At 38.1% G+C, this 20,510-nt stretch overlaps 1 protein-coding gene across 5 annotated transcripts in view; it reads left to right on the plus strand.

Moving 5' to 3' along the window:
• LOC150088262 (acetyl-CoA acetyltransferase, mitochondrial-like) overlaps positions 1–20,510 on the plus strand; it is a 670,540-nt gene that overhangs the window by 268,678 nt on the left and 381,352 nt on the right. For all 5 annotated transcript variants that reach the window (XM_090369428.1, XM_090369427.1, XM_090369425.1 and 2 more), the window contains one exon: positions 15,585–15,635. In XM_090369428.1, coding sequence (XP_090225554.1) covers positions 15,585–15,635 — 51 coding nt within the window. The remainder of the gene's footprint in view (positions 1–15,584; positions 15,636–20,510) is intronic.

Here is a 20,510-nt window from a genome sequence, read left to right on the forward strand (position 1 = left end):
CCATGCATCTTTCTTCTCTGCCACATGTCTCATTAGTTCATCTGACAACCATTTAGGCCTAAACCTTGAACAATATTTCTTAGTTGGTATGTAAAGCCTGGTGGCCTCCAAGATTAGTTCCTTGAATGATTCCCATTTTAAGTTTGCTGTTGGTAACATCATCAGTTGGTCCCACTGTATAGAATTTAAATACTGTCTCAGACCATCATAGTCGCCTTTACGAAAACAAAAACCCTTCCCTTTACCTCTGATGGTAGTTACCTCCTTGAGTAAATCCGACTTCAACACACTGTGATCACTGCCACCTAGTGGTTAATTTATCTGCAGATTCTTAATGCATGAAGAATCACTACTGATAATCAGATCAAGAGTATTGCTCCCTCTTGTTGCCTCACGAACATGCTGATGTACATACTGTGGATTTTAGTGTTTTGCACCAACCTTGCGTAGAAATAATAATTATTAATAATAATAATTATAATTATTAAATAATAATTAATAATTAATAATAATTATTATAATATAATTAAATAAAAATAATAATTATTAAATATAAATAATAATTATTGCGTAGAAATAATAATAATAAATAATTATTTCTACGCAAGGTTGGTGCAAAACACTAAAATCCACAGTATGAATATACCCAACCTCAGAGGCCTGTTTGAGGAATGCTGATGTAGAAAACAATCATCCAATAAATCCACAAAAGCCTTGCTAGTGTGCGAGTGACCAATCCACAAATTCCAGTCAATATCTGGGAAATTAAAATCCCCCATTATAAGACTCTCTGATTTACTGGCCCACTCTATTTCCCTGTATAATATGTTATTATACTCATCAGAGTCATTAGGCCTATAGCACACTCCTACTCTCAATTTTGATTTCCCTATGCTTATGTCACACCAAACTGACTCGACACTGCCCTGTCCATCGATGTCGACTGGCTTCACTTCCTTGGACTTTGTGTTTCTTAACTAATAGCATAACCCCTCCTCCCCTCCTGTCCTGTCTATCCTTTCTATACACACATTGTATTCCCCAAATTCCAGTTCCGCATTCCTTATATCTGTGTGACACCACGTCTCTGATATCCCAACAATATCTGCCTTTGATGTCTTGAGCAATACCTCAAATTCATCAAATTTATTTACCAAACTCCTACCATTGGTGTACACGCAGGTATACATGCACCTGTTTCTATTCTTACCTACCCTAACACAACCGATGTATTTACTTGTACCGCAGTGACTCTCAGCAGTCTCTGAAATATCCTGCGTCTTGTTTTTCAGGTTTCTGCTCATTTCAATAGAAGCAATGCGAGAATCACTTCCACCTCTGCCAGTGGCTACTGTTAATCTATTAGTCCTTGTATCCCCCCCAACTAGCAGTTTTCCGACCCACCTAACACTGCCTCGACAGCATCAGCAAAAATTCTTGTGCCCTTTCTATTTAAGTATATCCCATCCCTGTAGAAGCAATCTCTCCTGTTAACAAGTACAGTCCAGGCTGAAAAAAAATTCTGCCCCTTGAGCCTTGCACAATCCCTCCAGGGCCGAATTGATCGACAAGGCTCTCATCATATACTCCCTCCTATCGTGTCTAAGCAGAATTGCAGACACTTTCTAATTCAACCCTGTTTTTTCAACAGTGACCTGTACTTGCTAAGTAATTCCGCTGGTCTCCTACTCTTAATATCATTAGTGCCAACGTGTACAACTATATCACCTTTTGTGCCCTTAAAAGATGATATCCGCTCTACAACGTCATCAACCTTTGCCCCTGGCAGACATACCCTGGTCCTATTCCACCTATCCTTTTTACAAAGCATGTTCCCCGTTTCCGTGACAATAGTGTCGCCAACAGCTACTAGTTCCTGTGAGACCAGCGCATTCTGCCTAGTGGGCTGCCTCTGTGTTGCCTGATGACCAAGTGCAAGCTCTGGCATTGATGTGGGCAGCTGAGAGCTTGATGGGCCCCTCAATTTATTTCCTTCGAGGGCATCCTCCCTGTCCTTCAAGCCCTCATAAAGGCCCATAACAACGCTGAGTTGTCGCCTGATTTCCTTGCACTCCTTACATCGTGCACACACAAAGACATCCCCCTTGGCAGTATCATGTCCCGTACCCGACTGCTCCGCAAACATCAAGCAAACAGTGCATTTTAAAAGACTGTGATTCAGAGGGTAACTGCCCCCCTCAGTTCTCCCCTGAACCACAGCACTCCCATTAGCTCGAGCCTTTTGCTTTGCTGCTCTGGTCTGAGTCATGATTCCGATTTATTCAATAAAATTGGTCCACTTGATATTGATGGGTCAACTGTTGATGATCCTGCTCAGGTAGCTAACAAACTAAATGAATATTTTGCATCGACATTCACACATGAGGAGTTATTCAGCAAGGTGAATGCCAGAGGTGTATTCAACTCTAGCAGTAAGCTACAGAATCTTGAAATAACTGGGAGTAAAGTGGAGGAGAAACTGTTGAAGATAAACACAAGAAAGGCACCCGGGGTGGATGGGATCTATCCAGTTATATTAAAGGAGGCAGCAAAGGAAGTAAGCAAACCCTTAGCCATAATTATGAGAGCTTCCTTGGACTCAGAGGAGGTACCCATAGACTGGAAATGTGCAAATGTGACCCCAATTCATAAAGGAGGATCAAAGGCTGACACAAGTAATTATAGACCTGTGAGCTTAACTTCTGTTCCAGGAAAATTAATGGAGGCACTGGTTAAAGAAGCACTGCAGGATCATTTAGACAAGACTTCAGTTATAGCTCAGACACAGCATGGTTTTGTTAAGGGGAAGTCTTGGCTGACCAACGTGATTGGATACTATGATGCAGTCACAAAAGAACTGGATGCAGGGAATAACTTTGATATTATATACTTGGATCTTAGAAAGGCTTTTGATACTGTTGCACATGGAAGACTGCTACACAAATTGGAGCAGTGTGACATTGGAGGCAAATTGCTGCTATGGATAAAGGGGTATTTGAGGGGGAGAAGACAGAGAGTGGTAATCAATGGACACTGCTCATCGTGGGCTAATGTTATTAGTGGAGTCCCTCAGGGCTCTGTGTTGGGTCCATTATTGTTTTCTGTATTTATAAATGATATTGATGATGGTATATCAAGCTTAATGTCCAAGTTTGCAGACGATACAAAGGTTGGCAGGGTTGTCAAGGACACTACTGACACTCTGCTGCTGCAACAGGATCTGGAAAGGTTGACCAGATGGGCTGAGAGGTGGCAAATGAAGTTTAACATTGACAAATGTAAAGTACTACACAAGGGAAACAGCAACCCCAGAGCAACGTATCAACTCTGTGGTACTACACTGACAGTGGTAGAGAAAGGGACTTGGGGGTGATTGTGCAGGCAGATATGAAGTTCTCTGAGCAGTGCAGACGGGCTGCAAGAGTAGCTCATGGAGTATTGTCAATGATATACAGGAATTTTTCCAGCAGGGATAAGGAGGTGATTATTCCATTGTATAAGGCAATGGTCAGGCCACATCTAGAGTACTGTATACAGGTCTGGAGGCCTCATTTCAAGAAGGATGTAGAGCTGCTGGAACGAGTACAGAGAAGGGCAACAAGATTAGTGAATGGAACAAAGGGGTACTCTTACGAAGAAAGGCTTAAATTTTGCCAATTACAGTGTCTGGAGACTAGGCACCAGCGAGGTGATCTGATAGAGGTGTATAAAGCCTTGAATGGTTTAAGCATGCTCAATGCTGATGGGATTCTTCCTCTAGCTCAGAAAAATCACCTGAGAGGACTTAAATTCAAATTGAGGAAAGACAGATGTAGTATAGACGTGCGGAAATTTGCCTTTAGCCAGCGGGTGGTTGGTTGGTGGAACAGACTTCCATCCCTTGTGGTGGAGGTTGATAGCCTAAATAAGTTTAAGGCTCAGCTGGACAGGTATTTTGAACGAACAGAGGGGTGAAGTGGAAGTGGTTTTTTTTTTTTTTTTTTTTTGGCTGATGCTGCATAAGCTTGCTTTCTTGCATCAAATGCCTCTACTAATGCTAATGCTAAAAATTTCAAAACAAAATTAATTCCTTTAGTTATATCCCAAAACAGTTATAACGCTATATTTATTTTTTCGGTATCTATTGTTTTCTACGAGTTCTCTTTATACAACTTCCGTATCACGTGTACCACTATAGTTATGTATTAATTATTTGTTACGACCAAGTCGTTAGATATATATATATATAAATATATATATATATATAGTTAAAAGTACAATTTAATTGACAATAAAGTTTATCAAGATTAGTAGATTTACTGATTAATTGATTGACAATATCATAAGATTAGTGTAGTATGCACTATACTACACTAATCTTATGCTATCGTGTAAAAATGGCGGTAATTCATGAACGGTACTTCTACGGACTCGTAAGTATTGATTAGCTTCCAAATCTCGCCATCTCAATTTAGAATAAACTAAGGATCCTGACTAGGTCTATAATCTACTTATAGAAGATAATTTGGTATAACAATTGGTTAATAAATCGACTAAATTTGGTTAAAAAAAAAAAAAAAAAGACCTCTCGTTCAAATTGCAAAGGTTTTACAATGAAGTAATTAGAAAATTAGAATAAATGATTAATTTAATAATAAAAATAAAAATAAAATAAAAAGTTATGTATATATTAACTATAAATATTTCATTAAACAAAGAAAATAAAAAAAAACAAATATAATAAGAAATAATACAAAAAAATGGATAAGTATAATAATAGTACAAATCAATCAATGTAACTATTCATTGTGAGCAAACAAGAAAATATAATAACAAAGGTGTTAGAAATAAAAAAAATCTCTGTCATCCCAGCTTTGCTTAAATGCAAATCGCCTGTAACGTATGATATTCCATTGTATATGCTGATAATGACTTTGTATAGTGATACAGTCAGTCCTCGTATAACACATGTTTACACTACACGAATTTGATCATACACGATTTATAAATAGGGGAACGATATCTTATATAACGCAAACCGAATTTGCTTATGCACGATTCGCCTTTGTGTTTACAAGAAAAATGACAGTCGAATGCGGAATCACCCCAACTAAACGCAACACAATAGGAACGAAGAGAAGATTCTGAAAATGTATTTGTGTTTTATATCAGTGAAGGGGAAACAAATTTCACCATAATAACATAAAAACCAACACAATTCCAGCGATCGGTATAATCGCAAATGCAATTAGATTGAGTTTACTATCAGTTTATAAGATTCCTCTAGCAGAAATGCAACTGGAAATTGCTTTTATTGTTTTATGGTAGTAACCCCTGGAAATGTGCTTTAGTAAAAATGTGAGGTGTTAATAGTGTATCTCTGTGTATCAAGCGTGCTTCCTCGTTTTGTAATTGTGCTTTATTTCCTGAAAGTGAGTAAAATACTTAAAAGGCGTGAAAAGAAAGCGTCCTGGTGAAGACACTGCAGATTCAGAGAGAAAAAGAAAAGCAATATCAATAAACAGAGGCGGACTGGGTCAAAAATTCTCACCCAGGAAAATTTGTAGTGGCCTTATACTATGGTTTATGGCCAAAATCACACTAGTCTCTGGCCCACTGGGGTTTTCCAGGTAAGGCTTATGGCCAATCCACCTCTGTCGATAGAGAAAAAATATGAAATTGTGAAATGCTTTGAGGGAAATGAAAGACCATGTGATATTGTACGTGCTGCAGACCTAAATGAGGCAACGCCGAGAATTAGAAAGAATGCAGAGAAAATAAAAACAACTTTCATAGCAGGAACAACTGAAAGTGTAATTAAAATCCATTAGATTAGGACACAAAGAATTGGAAAAGATGGAATGGCGGTCATCTGTTTGGATAGAAAATCAAACAAAGTACAAGTTTGCTTACGATAGAAGCAAAAGCATTAGCAATATTTTATTATGTAATAGTCGTAATAAAATACTTACGTATTTTATTACGATTAGTTATTGTGTTTGGTAATGTTTCTAGGAACACAACTATCGTGCTATACGAGGACTGACTGTATTTGATTTTGTATATTGAGATTTGACATTTTATATTGACTGTAAATAGAATTATTACTGTATTACTATTGTTATATTCTTCTTCTATAAGGCTTACGCTGTTCTGGAGTAATAAAAAAAAAAAAAAGTCTTGAGTTAATCCACAAGGCTTTCAGCATATAATCCCTCCTGTCGTGCCTGGGCAGAATTGCATATATATAGACATTTTGAGTGGCATTTTTTCAGCATGGTCCTATATTTGTCTAACAAATCGTCAGATTATATGCTTAATGTCTTTAGTCCCTGCATGAATAATAATATTCTCTTTACCCCCCATAAAATCTGACAGTCTGTTGGTGACATCATTAATAGTTGCTCCCAGCAGACATACCCTGGTCCACCTATCTTTATTACAAAAAATATTTCCCATTTCCCTGACAATGGAGTCTCCTAATAAAAATAAGTCCTTTTGAACCAGAGTAGTTTGCACTTGGTGATTCTATTCTGGGAGCCAAATCAGGAGTGGATCACTTGGTGGGAGCTCGTCAGGAACTCAAGGCTCTGGCAATCCACCAAGTGATCCACTTGGTGGGTGACTCGGGTAACCTACCAAGTGGATCACTTGGTGGGTTACCAGAGCCTTGAGTTCCTGACGAGCTCCCAGTTACATTATTCTCGACGGCAAGCATCCGTTTTTTCAGGGATTCAAGTTGTTCTAGCAATGTACCAAATTTTAACTTAGGATCAGTGCACTCTTTACAACGGTGACAAAGCAAAGAATCTCCAAGTTACCTAGGCTTATCCACTAGGTCGACATTTGAATACACGCCACAGGTTCTGCAAAGGATAAAATCATGACTCACCCGGGAATTGCATTTGGCTATTTCAGTATGAGTCATTACCATCTGATGAAGTGTTCAAGGCAGATCTTATAATAACTATTATAAAATTTACTAATTATTAATAAAAGAAACTTTCAAAAAATTATATTTATAATATTAAAAAAATCAAATTATTACAGGAAAAAAACTTATGAAAATAAACTTTACAATAAACTAAATAACCTTCGAAACCCTGCTCTACATCATTAATCCTTCTATAATTCCATTTATCTATACTTCTTTGCTGTCGCTCGGAAGAGCTGCAATAGACACGTCTGCTTGCCACTAATGCCAATGTAATAACTCAGTATAGGGATATTGAGTTATTAGGGATATATAGGAATCTAGGGTACAGAAACCGTCAGCAGGGAGTGACCACAGAGTTCTAAGCTAGATGGTGAGGAGAGCTGTAGCAGTTGGTGAAGGAATGGGTTTTAATTTATGAAAAGAGGTAATGACAGCTTAAGGTGTAACTTAATAATAAGAATAGGTACATGTATACTTTCATGTATACCAATGCTAGAAGTATAGTAAATGAATTTGAAGTGTTGATCAAGACATCAAAGGTGGATATTGTTCGGATAGCAGAGACGTTGTGCCACACAGATATAAGGAATGCAGAACTAGAATTTGGGGAATACAATGTGTACAGAAAGGATAGACAGGATAGGAAGGGAGGAGGTGTTATGCTGTTAATTAAGAAAAACATAAAATCAAAAGAAGTGCATCCAGTTGATATAGATGAACAGTGCACTGTTCAGTCAGTTTAGTGTGAAATGTAAGCACTGCGAAAGCAAAAATAAGAGTAGGAGTGTGTTATAGGCCTAATGAGTACAATGAACAATTGTAGTGGGCTAGTAAATCAGAATGTCTTATAATGGGGGATTTTAACTTCCCAGATATAGACTGGAACTTATGGGTTGGTCACTCACACACTAGTAAGACTTTTGTGGATTGTTTTGGATGATGGTTTTCTGCAGCAGCATGTTCGAGAGGCAACCAGAGAGGGTAATACTCTTGATCTAGTTATCAGCAGTGATCATTCGTGTATTAAGAATTTGCAGATAAAGGAACCATTAAGTGGCAGTGATCACAGTGTACTGATGTGGGATTTACATAAAGATATAATTACCATCAGGGGTAAAGGAAGGGGTTTTTGCTTCCATAAAGGTATAGTGGTCTCAGACTCTTTTAAATTCTGTACAGTGGGAACAACTGATGATGTTACCAACAGCAAATTCTAAGTTGGAAGCATTCAAAGAATTAATAGTGGAAGCTACTAAACGTTTCATACCTATTAAGAAATATTGTTCAAGGTTTAGGCCTAAATGGTTGTCAAATGAACTAATGAGACTCGTGACAGAGAAGAAAAATACATGGGATTCATATAAATTATCAGGCAACACAGAAGCCTATGATATATATAAGCTACTCTGTAATCAAGTCACAAAGGAGGTTAGGCAGGTGAAGGCAGATTACGAGAAATCTTTGGCAAAGGATGCTAAGAAAAACAAGGATTTCTTTACTTATATAAACTCTAAAAGGAAGGGGATGAATCTGATTGGTCCACTTGATATTGATTGTTCGACTGTTGATGATCCTGCTCAGATAGCGAACAAACTGAATGAGTATTTTGCATCTACATTCACACATGGGGAGTTAAGGTTTGAAAATGCCACGATGTTATCAAATTGTAACAGGGTGCTTAATGATTTTGTAATAAATGAGAACAAAGTGGAGGAGAAATTGTTGAAGTTAAACATAAGAAAGGCACCTGGGGTGGATGGGCTCTATCCAGTTATATTAAAGGAGGCGGCAAAGAAAGTAAGCAAACCGTTAGCCATAATTATGAGAGCCTCCTTGGACTCAGGAGAGATTCCCCACGGACTGGAGATGTGCAAATGTGTCCCAAATTCACAAAGGGGGATTGAAGGGTGACACGAGTAATTACAGACCAGGTAGTTTAACTTCTGTTCCGGGTAAAATAATGGAGTCACTGGTTAAAGATACATGGCAGGGCTCAGGAAAAGAAGATAGAAGTGGCGGAGATAAAGATGCTAAGATGGATGTGTGGTGTGATGAGGAAGGACAGGATAAGAAATGACTACATTAGAGGTACGGTCAAGGTGGGGCCTTTGAGTAAAAAAATGCAGGAATCTAGGTTGAGGTGGCTTGGACATGTGGAACGAAGAACTGAGGAGTATGTGGGGAAGAGGTGTGAAAAGTTGGAGGTGACAGGGAAGAGGAAGAGGGGGAGATCTAAGCTGAGATGGAAGGACAAGGTGGCAGAGGATTTAAAAGAGGGAGAAGAGAGGAAGCCCAGGATAGGGAGGAATGGAGGAAAAGAATTAAGGATGGAAATGCCGACCCCACATAAACGTGGGAAGAAGGCGAAGATGAAGAAGGTATTAAGGGTAAGTTGCTACACTGGATAAAAGGATGGTTGAGTGGGAGAAGGCAGAGGGTGCTAATCAATGGGTGCTGCTCTTCGTGGACTAATGTTATTAGTGGAGTTCCACAGGGTTTGGTGTTGGGTCCACTGTTGTTTTGTATATTTATCAATGATATTGAAGAAAGTATATCAGGCTTAGTATCAAAGTTTGCAGATGATACAAAGGTTGGCAGGGTTGTTAATGACAGTAATGGTAGTGTGTTACTGCAACAGGATCTTGAAAATTTGGGCAGATGGGCTGAGAAGTTGCAACTGAAGTTTAGCATTGAAAAATGCAAAGTACTGCATATGGGTAGAAGTAACCCCAGAGAAACGTACCAACTGTGTGGTACTACACTTAAGGAGTAGAAAATGAAAAAGACCTGGGAGTAATTATGCAGTCAGGTATGAAGTTTTTTGAGCAATGCAGAGAGGCTGCCAGGGCAGGTCTTGGGGTGTTGTCAATGATATACAGGAATTTTGTTATTAGGGAAAAGGAGGTGATTATCCTTCTGTATAAGGCAATAGTCAGGCCACACCTTGAGTACTGCGTGCAGGCCTCCAGACCTTTTTTAGATTTGCTTGAGCTTGTACAGAGAAGGGCAACAAGATTGGTGAGGGAAATGAAGGGATCCTCTTACAAGGAGAGGCTTAAGTTCTGCAAATTGCAGCAGCAGCAGCTGGAGACTAGGCACCTGCGAGGTGATCTGATTGAGGTGTATAAGGCCTTGTATGTGTTGAGCACGCTGAATATGAACCTAAGGGGACATAAATTGAAATTGAGGAAGGTCAGATGTAGAATAGATGCGTTGAAATTTGCTTTTAGCCAGCGGGTGGTTAATTGCTGGAACAAACTTCCATCTGTCATTGTGGAAGTTGATAGGCTAAATAAATTTAAGGAGGAACTGGACAAATATTTAGAGGGGATTGTTTTGTATTTTTTTTTTTTTTTTTTTTTTTTTTTTGGCTGATGCTGCATAAGCTCATACTCTTGCTTTCTTGTATCACATGCCACTACTATTACTTGGTTTCCCTCAATTGGGAAGATTGCTTACAGAGCACAAATACTAGAATTATGGGTGAATGTTTACAAGCAGGTACTCCAGCTGTGGATTTTTCGAAAGGTGGGGTGTGATGCTGTGTTTGACAAACATCGCTCCTCCTAACCAATCACATGATGTCATGTGACATGTAAAGAGAACTGGCTGACTGGTCATATCATGTGACATGACAAGAGAACTGCCTTGACTGTGCCTTGTTTAATTACTGGTGGTTTGGTTTGAGTGAATGCAGTCTTTCCACTGACTAAAGCCAACCAGTTTGCAATAGAGTATACAGAAACCCGGTGTACCCTTTTGTAAAGATTTTGACGATGTGAATGAATGCAGTCTTGGTACTGGTTTAAAATTGGGAAGTGGTCTCCACCCCTGTTTGGTTTGAAATGGGGAAATTCATTTCCTGATTTAAAACTAGCACTAAGGCGGCAAAACTCGTTTTCTTATTTTAAGCCAGCACAAAGACGGCATTCACTCTTTCTCTGCATTTGTTCGCATCTTGAAAATCTTTAGAAAAAGGTACCCTGTGTTTCTGTATACTCTAATGCAAACTTGCCAGCTTTAATTGGTGGAAAGAAAGCATTCACTCTAATGTGAAACACCCGTAATTAGGCAAGATGCAGTCTAGGTAGTCTTTTGGTATGTATGTCACGTGACCAGCTTGTTCATGGTGCAATAAAGTGCAATATTGTATCACTTAAATAGAAATGGAATTCTGAAGGAAATATAACAAGGTTTTTATAAAGGGAATGTCATGTTTAACTAATCTGGTTAGCTATTTTGGCATTGTTAACTTGGATTTCAGCAAAGCATTTGACTCAATCCCACATGAGATTATTGTATAAGCTGAGACATGTTGTTAACATAGCGAGAATCCTTTGATAGACCACAGGATGGCTACAGAGCAGGAGGCAGAGGATTGTTTTAAATTATATTTTAGATTGGTGGCTAACATAGGAATTTCCTGAGGATTGCTGCTCGGACCACTGTTGTTTTTGATTTTCTAAAATTATCACCCTATATTGTTGATATATTTTCTTAAATTATATATATTAATTATATTTCTTAAATTATATGTATTAATTATATTTCTTAAATTATATATATTAATTATATTTCTTAAATTATATATATATATATATTTTTTTTTTTCTTAAATTATATCAATAAAGGGATAGAAAGTGTGGTGTAAGTTTTAATATGATATCAAGATAGGTTGAATGGTTAATGATCAGTACAGCAAGCTGCACTTCTTCATCCAAACTGTCAGCCTCAAATACCTGCGAAGGCAACCTGTTCCAGCAATCAATAACTTGCTGGCTAAAAGAAAACTTCCTACAATCTAGTCTAAACCTCTTCCCCTGTAATTGGAATTTATTCCCCCGAGTTCTGGAATTCTCTAAGAGTGAAAATTCTGCCTTCATTCATTTTATTAATCCCTCTCAGAGCTTTATAAACCTCAATCATGTCACCTCTAAGGTGCCTGGTTGCCAAGCTCTGTAGTCCACATAATTGGAGTTGTTCCTCATATGGTTACCCTTTTGCCAATCTCTGTGGTCTATGGTTACCCTTTTGCCTACGGAGGCACCCGATAATGTTTGATAAATCATCGATAGGACTTCATGGGTTTTCCTGGCTGCCTGTTTACACTGCTCAGAAAACTTCATGTCTGCCCATGTCATAACTCCCAGATGCCTTTCTTCCTCTACTGGTTTTAATTCAATTCCAGCAGGTGTATAATTTATTTTGGGGTTGCTATTCCCAAAGTTGTATTTTGCTGCATTAAAACATAGTTGCCACTTTTCTGACCATTCTTGCAGCCTGTTCAAGTCATCCTGAAGACGCACTGCTTGGAACTGATCATTTACTACTCTACCAATCATTATCATTTGCAAATTTTCATATAAAGCCTTCTATCCCATTGTCGATATCATTTATGAAAATCAGAAACAACAGTGATCCAAGGACTGATCCTTAGGGAACACCATACTTCTGACTTTACACCAATCTGAAGGATATCCATTAATCACAACCTTCTGACTTGGTGGCCACCCAGCAAACCATCTTAGAATTTTTCCAGTAATCCCAACATGTTTCAGCTTATACACTAACCTCTCATGAGAGATTGAATGAAATGCCGTGATAAAATCCAAATAAACTATGTTGAAATTGTTTCGGAAATCCAGCTCATGAGTAACTGTGTTAAGACAGCTTACCAATACGGCTTACATTCCTGTTAGTCCTATTACAGTAAACCCTCGCTAATCTGGATGTTGGATAATCCAGATCGAAATACAAAATTTCTGTTCACAGTTGAGTACCACACTTTGAAGGACACAGGATTTAGGAAGGCAGATGAGTCACTTTGACTGCAATGCAATCGATGCAATGCACAGAGAGAGACGGAACATACATCACAGTTTTGTGTGTTTTTCAGTATTTCATTGACTCAGAGTCAGACAGGTGTTTGACTCCCATTCTTTATATGTGTATAATTTTGGACTAAAGATGAATATGGCTAAAATAAAAGTAATGATGAACAAGTATGCTACAGAAAGGGATATAATGATTGCAGAGCAGTAATTGAAAAAGGTGGAGTCATATACGTATCTGGGAACTGGAAAGTTGCTGGACAGGCCTTAATCCTGCAGTGGATTGAAAATGGGTGATGATGACGATGATGTACATAATTTAACTTATTTTATATATTTTGGGTTTATATAATTGTTGGCTAAACTACAACACCATTGCTTTCTCAAGGTCCCTGTATGTAGACTGTTTCATTGTTTTTCTGATAGTCCTGCCTTCAATGCTATCAGATGTGCCCACAAAATCTAATAGCTTCCCTTTATTTTTTTTATGATGTCGCATATGGTTTGGTTATAATGGTTCTCTAAAGATTTAACGGATGCACCGCTTAAACTTTTGAATAATTTCAAGTTTTTGTTCAATTGAAAGTACAGCTCTTTTGTGTTTATCCATTATTTTCATGATTTCTAAATAAAAAAATATATATTTCGACATCCCTGACATAAATAATGAAACAAAATTTGTCTTTTGCGGTGTGATGGAACACAACAATCGATGCAATGCACTGAAACAAACTCAACATTTGTTCTCTTTCCATTGTTTTTTTTGAGCGGCAGGGGTTGCAGAATAATGAATAGGTACATTCATCTCCCAGTCACGACTTATAATGCTGCTTCTTGTAGCTTATTTACGACTTGCAAAACATCTGTTTATGCCTATTCTACTTATTACTTGAATTTTATGATATCCAGTGGATATCTTTTTTTTTTTTTTTTTTTTTTACTTTGGAGTTTTGAAGTGTCTCGGTTATTCTGATCCCTGTAAATCTAGTGTCTCTGTATAACTTCTGAGTCTTCTATCAATGGATAAATGTATTGTCTTTTTATAGTTTTTAAAAATAATTTTTAGTTTTTATAAAGTTTTTATAAAGATATAAAAATAGTTTTTATAAAGTTTTTATAAAGATATAAAAATAGTTTTTATAAAGGTTCTAAAGTGATATATATTTTTTTTATTTTCATTAGGACTACTTATATCATTAAAATTTCTATTTGTGTTCTATATTTTTTGGCTTTTAGGGCAATATTTTGTTTCACTAATCCAGATTATCGCTCAATCTGGATGACCTCTCCCCCAGTTAATCTGGATTAGCAAGGGTTTGCTGTATGTCAGCATTAGTTGTCCTAACAAGAAGTTCAAATTCAGCCATTTTTGGACAATACTCCTGACATTACTTTAGACACAATTAAGGCTACGTATTCATCTATAGTTTACTACCCTGACACAACCATTGAGGTTATTTAGGCTTATTTCCCTAAATAACTATCTTTCTCATCCCACGCATTTGAAATATTGCTACTCTCAGAACATCTTGCCAACATTGGCTGATGTGACAACAAAAAAGAATCATTGAGGCGGGTGCAAACATTGCTTTTGCTCATGTCATCAGATAAACATGGATATATATATATATATATATATTACCCTTCTTCCCCCAGTTAGTAGTTTCCCTGAACCCTTAAGGTATCCTCAATGATAATGGTAAAAATCTTTGTTCAAATGAACACCATCTCTTAAAAGTGCTGGTAGATAACCCCTCTCCCATCCCTGCAGAGTCTTGCAGATTCCCTCGAGTCGGAGTTAATCCACAAGGCTTTCAGCATGAAATCCTGCCTATCATGTCTGGGCAGAACTGTAGACATGTACACATTCTGACCTAACTCGTGGCATTTTTTCATTGTGGTGGTCCTATATTTATGCAACAAATGGTCAGGCCATGTTCATTTAATATCATTAGTTTCCACGTGAATAATAATGATCTCTTGACCCCCCCCCACCCATTTAAAATCTGACAATCTGTTGGAACATCATCAATTGTGTTGCTACCAGCAAACACACCCTGATTCTGGTGCACCCATCTTTATTACAAAAAATATTACATGTTTCCCTGACATTAGTCTCCCAATAAAACTAAATCACCTTCAACCAGAGTGATATGCACTTGACTCTTCTTATCAGGAAACCAAATTGGGGTGTATCTCTTTGACAGGTAACGAGATACTTGAGATGAGCTCTCAGTTACATTTGTTTCTAGGGCAAGCATTTGTTTTTTCAGTGACTCAAATTTTTCTCATAATGTACCATGTTCTAATTTGAGATCGTACACTCCTTACATTGGGTGTAAAGAAAAGAATCATCAGTTGAGCTAGGTTTGTCCACTAGACCAACCTTAGAATACATGCCACAGGCTATATAAATTACGAACTCATGACTCACACCATAAATCCCCACAGGCATTTTCATCTGGGTTATGATATTCTTGGACTTTGTATTGTAAGTGGATCTTGTAGCAACCATTATTAAGGTAAAATTTGAAATTTAGAGAGATTACAAAATTTAAATTACCAAATTATTACAGAAATGAACGAAAGTGGGTGGTTGATTACTCGAACAAACTCCCATCTGGTGTTTTGGAAGTGTATAACTAAAATAAATTCAAGAAGAACTAGAGAACCTATTGGAGGGAGTGGATTAATGAAATGGGAAGTTTTTTTTTTTTGCTTATGCCATATCATCGTGCTTTCTTGCATATTTGTGGCTGCTACTACTATTAAAATATTTATTTTTTAAATATGTCTCTGATTCTGCTGAATTTTTTTTTTTTTTTTTTTATATATAGGATGCTCTTCTTTTAGATGGGCTTACAGATGCCTATGGAAATGGTCACATGGTAAGTATTTGCATTGCTTTTGCAGATGACCTTGGAATGTCATACTACAGTGAGGTATTAAAAATATAATAATAAAATGTATTTGATCTACCATATGATAATTGCCCAAAATAAATATGAAAATAACCGAATGATAATAGGTTACATAACAAATTAATAAAAATAAACTAAGTGAATTCAGAAATATCTGATATCACAGTTTTAATTCAAAAAATTTTTAAATGGAAACATCTGTTATTATATCTGGTTTGAATAGCCAGCAGAATAATGTAACTCACATGACTGTGAATAATTTAATACTGGAAGTTAGTAATCCTAGTAATTGTTATATTAAGCTTCTAAAAATGATATTCCTGGTATGCATGTAGATAATTATCTACAAGCATACTAGGAATATTATTTTTGTAAGTGAGGTTTGAGTTGTGACATCCATATCGCTTATAGAATGGCTGACTCTCCATGAATTGGACAATACTTAGATGGTATAGAACTCATCTATTGTAATGCTGCTACCATGTTGTTCTGTATGGGAGGCTTGAAATGGTGAAAATGGTGACATTTTCTTTAAAGAGCAAAACTAAGCAGCCTTCCTGCATGTCAGAAAAGACATGCAGTACAAGTTGTCTTTTGAGGATATGTACAGGTGTTGTGGCAAATATTTGTTACATTTTGAGGATACAACTTTTTAACCCACTGACTGATGGGGGTGGAGTTCTTAACTGGCTCACCTGAAAAACGTTTGCTGTAGATTAATCACTGATTTAAGATTGGTAATTAATCTGCTACTGGTTCTATAGATTAACATAACATCCCTTGGATCTAATGCCCATATTCTAAATTCCAGGCTACTACCATAGCAATCCAGTATGTTTCCTGTGTGCTGCAGCCCATAGACTTGAAAGGGAAATCCTGATAGTTTAGGGGGCTCAGCTTCAGTGCCCCACTTTGGCCCCTGCTTTGACAAGATTGGTGATTGTGGGGTGGCTTACCCAGGATTCTTTCCTCCAAGGGTCTGGTTGTTATTTTTGTTATTTGGTTTTTAGGAGCATTAGCAACTAAGGCCATATTGCTCCGGGATATGCGGTGGTCATTCCTTGACCTTTCCGCATACTCCGTATTTGGTGGTGACGGGCTCGAACCCCGGTCTAATCAAGAAGCATGTGCCCAAGGGTCTGGTGCGTTAATGCCATGACCCTAGTCTCATAATTTGAGAGACAGCATTCAGGCTGGCAGAGGTTGGAGTATGGTGTCTGGATATCCTGTGTTCCACTCCTGAGTGCATTTATTAATTGCTGGATAGTGGCTGCCTCCTTGGGCCCTGTGATGTGTGGGAAGCCCAGCTACTGAACCAAATTTCCAAGAATCTTGGCAATCTAAATCTCTTTTCTGGATACCAACATGCATTCCCTACCATTAAATATCAATGGAAACTAGTTCATTAGCTCCAGCAAAAAGATCCAGAACAGAAATCAAATCAGGTTCACTACCTAGGGTCCAGATAATTTAATCTACTTTCTAGAAGCGTAATGTCACCCCCCCCCCTTTATTTATCCAGAAGGGTTTTGGAAGGGTTGGCAAATCACCAAATTCTGTAAAAGGCTGTATTTTGTAGATTTGTCATCAATACAAAATAGCATTAGCAAGGGCACATGATGCAAGAAAGCAAACTCATATAGCATCAGCCAAAAAAAATAAAAAACCCTTATTTCACCCATCCCATTGCTCCAAATGTTTGTCAAGTTCTGTCTTGAATCTATTTAAGTTATCAACTTCTACAATGGCAGATGGAAGTTTGTTCCAACCCGCTGGCTAAAGGCAAACATCCGCACATCTATCCTACAACCGTCTTTCTTCAATTTGAATTTATGCCCTCTCAGGTGATTATTCTGAGCAAAAGGAAGAATCCCATCAGCATTGAGCATGCTCAAACCATTCAAGGCTTTATACACCTCAATCAGATCATCTTACAGGTGCCTAGTCTCAGGACACTGTAATTTGAAAAACTTAAGCCTTTCTTCGTAAGAGCAACCCATTGTTCTGTTCACTAATCTTGTTGCCCTTCTCTGTACTCTTTCCAACAGCTCTACATCCTTCTTAAAATGAGGCTTCCAGACCTGAGTACAGTACTCAAGGTGTGGCCTGCTCATTGCCTTATACAAGGGGACAATCACCTCCTTATCCCTGCTAGAAAAATTCCGGTATATCATTGACCAGACACCAAGAGCTACTCTTGCAGACCGTCTGCACTACTCAGAAAACTTCATATCTACCTGCACAATTACCGCCAGGTCCTTTTCATTCTCTACCACTGTCAGAGTAACGTATCAACACTGTCAGAGTTGATACGTTACTCTGGGATTACTGCTTCCCATATGTAGTACTTTACATTTGTCAATGTTAAACTTCATTTGCCACCTCTCAGCCTAACTGCTCAACTTTTCTAGATCCTGTTGCAGCAGTGTACTGTCATTAGTGTCATAACAACCCTGCCAACCATCGTATCGTCTGCAAACTTGGACATTAAGCTTGATTTATCATCATCAATATCATTTATAAATACAGAAAACAACAATGGACCCAACACTGAACCCTGAGGGACTCCACGAATAACATTAGTCCACGAAGAGCAGTGTCCATTGATTACCACTCTTTGCCTGCTCCCACTCAACCATCCCTTTATTATTGCTGCTATTATCCATAGCAGCAATTTGCCTCCAGTGCCACACTGCTCCAATTTGTGCAGCAGTCTTCCATGTGCAACAGTATCAAAGGCCTTTCTAAGATCCAAATATATGATATCAAAGTTATTCTTTGCATCCAGATCCTTTATGACTACATCATAGTATCCAATCAAATTAGTCAGACAAGACTTCCCCTTAACAAACCCATACTGTGTCTGAGCTATAACTGAAGTCTTATCTAGATGATCCTGCAATGCTTTTTTTAACCAGTGCCTCCATTAATTTCCCTGGAACAGAAGTTAAACTAACAGGTCTGTAATTATCTGTGTCTCTCCCTTTGATCCTCCTTTGTGGATTGGGGTCACATTTGCACATCTCTAGTCCATGGTTACCTCCCCTGAGTCCAGGGACGCTCTCATAATTATGGTTAAGGGTTTGCTTACTTTCTTTGCAGCCTCCTTTAATATAACTGGATACCTTCCATCCACCCCAGGTGCCTGTCTTATGTTTATCTTCAACAATTTCTCCTCCACTTTACTCTCAGTTATTACAAGATTATCTAGCTTGCTGCCAGAGTTGAATACACCTCTGGCATTCCCTGAATAACTACCCATGTGTGAATGTAGATGATAATATTCATTTAGTTTGTTAAGCTACCTGAGATGGTGCCTCCATAGCCAGGTGGGCAGGAGCAGCAATTCGTAGCACAGGCTTCTTGATTAGACCGGGGTTCGAGTCCGTGCCCACCAAATACGGAGGATGCGGAAAGGTCAGAGAATGACCACCGCATATCCCCGAAGCAATATGGCCTTAGTTGCTAATGCTCCTAAAAAAAACCAGAGAGGCGGAAGCTACCTGAGCAGGATCATCAGCGGTTGAACCATCAATATCAAGTGGAGGAATCTGATTCATCCTCTTCCTTCTAGAGTTTACATAAGTAAAGAACTCTTTGCTGTTTTTCTTTGAATCCTTTGCCAAAGATTTCTCATAATCTGCCTTCGCCTGCCTAACCTCCTTTGTAACTTGGTTACAGACCAGCTTATATCTATCATAGGCTTTTGTGTCACATGTTAATTTATATGTATCCCATGCATTTTTCTTCTCTGTCACATGTCTAATTAGTTCATCTGACATCTATTTAGGCCTAAATCTTGAACAGTATATCTTTGTTGGTATGAAAAGCCTAGTAGCTTCCAAAATTAATTCTTTGAATGCTTCCCATCTTGAATTTGCTGTTGGTAACATCATCAGTTGGTCCCACTGTATAGAATTTAAATACTGTCTCAGACCACCTTTATGAAAGCAAAAACTATTCCCTTTACCTTTGATGGTAGTAACCTCTTTGAGTAAATCCCACTTTTCAGCACACTGTGATCACTGACACCTAGTGGTTCCTTTATCTGCAGATTCTTTATGCATGAAGAATCACTACTGATAACCAGATCGATAGTATTACTCCCTCTAGTTGCCTCCCGAACATGCTGCTGTAGAAAACAATCATCCAATAAATTCACAAAAGCCTTTATGTGTGTGTGTGTGTGTGTGAGAGTGAGTGAGTGAGAGAGACCAACACACAAATTCCAGTCAATCTCTGGGAAATTTAAATTCCCCATTATAAGACATTCTGATTTACTGGCCCCCCCTCTATTTTTCTACACAATTGCTCATTATACTCATCAGATTCATTAGGCCAATAACACAGACCTACTCTCATTTTTCCTTTCCCAGTGCTTATGTCACATCAAACAGACTCAACATTGCCTTGTCCACTAACATAAATTGGATGCACTTCCTTAGATTTTATGTGATCCTTAACTAACAGCATAACCCCTCCTCCTTCCTGTCCTGTCTATCTTTTCTGTACACATTGTACTCCTCAATTCCAGTTCTGCACTGCTTATGTGTGTGTGTGTGTGTGTGTGTGTGTGTGTGTGTCACCATGTCTTTGATATCCCAACATTATCTGCCTTTCATATCTTGACTATCACTTCAAGCTCATTAAATTTATTAACTATTCTCCTAGCATTGCTGTACATGCAAGTATACATACACCTGTTTCTACACTTAGTTACCCTAACACAGCCCATCTATTTACTTGTTCCACTATGACTCCCAGCAGTCCTGGAAATTTCCATTGCCTTGCTTTCCAGGCTGCTGCTTAATTGCATTTCAATAGAAGTAATGCAAGAATCAC

The sequence above is a fragment of the Mastigoproctus giganteus genome, chromosome 3 (assembly GCF_048544385.1).
Source record: "Mastigoproctus giganteus isolate SK-2022 chromosome 3, ASM4854438v1, whole genome shotgun sequence".
In the NCBI taxonomy this organism is placed as follows: domain Eukaryota; kingdom Metazoa; phylum Arthropoda; class Arachnida; order Uropygi; family Thelyphonidae; genus Mastigoproctus; species Mastigoproctus giganteus.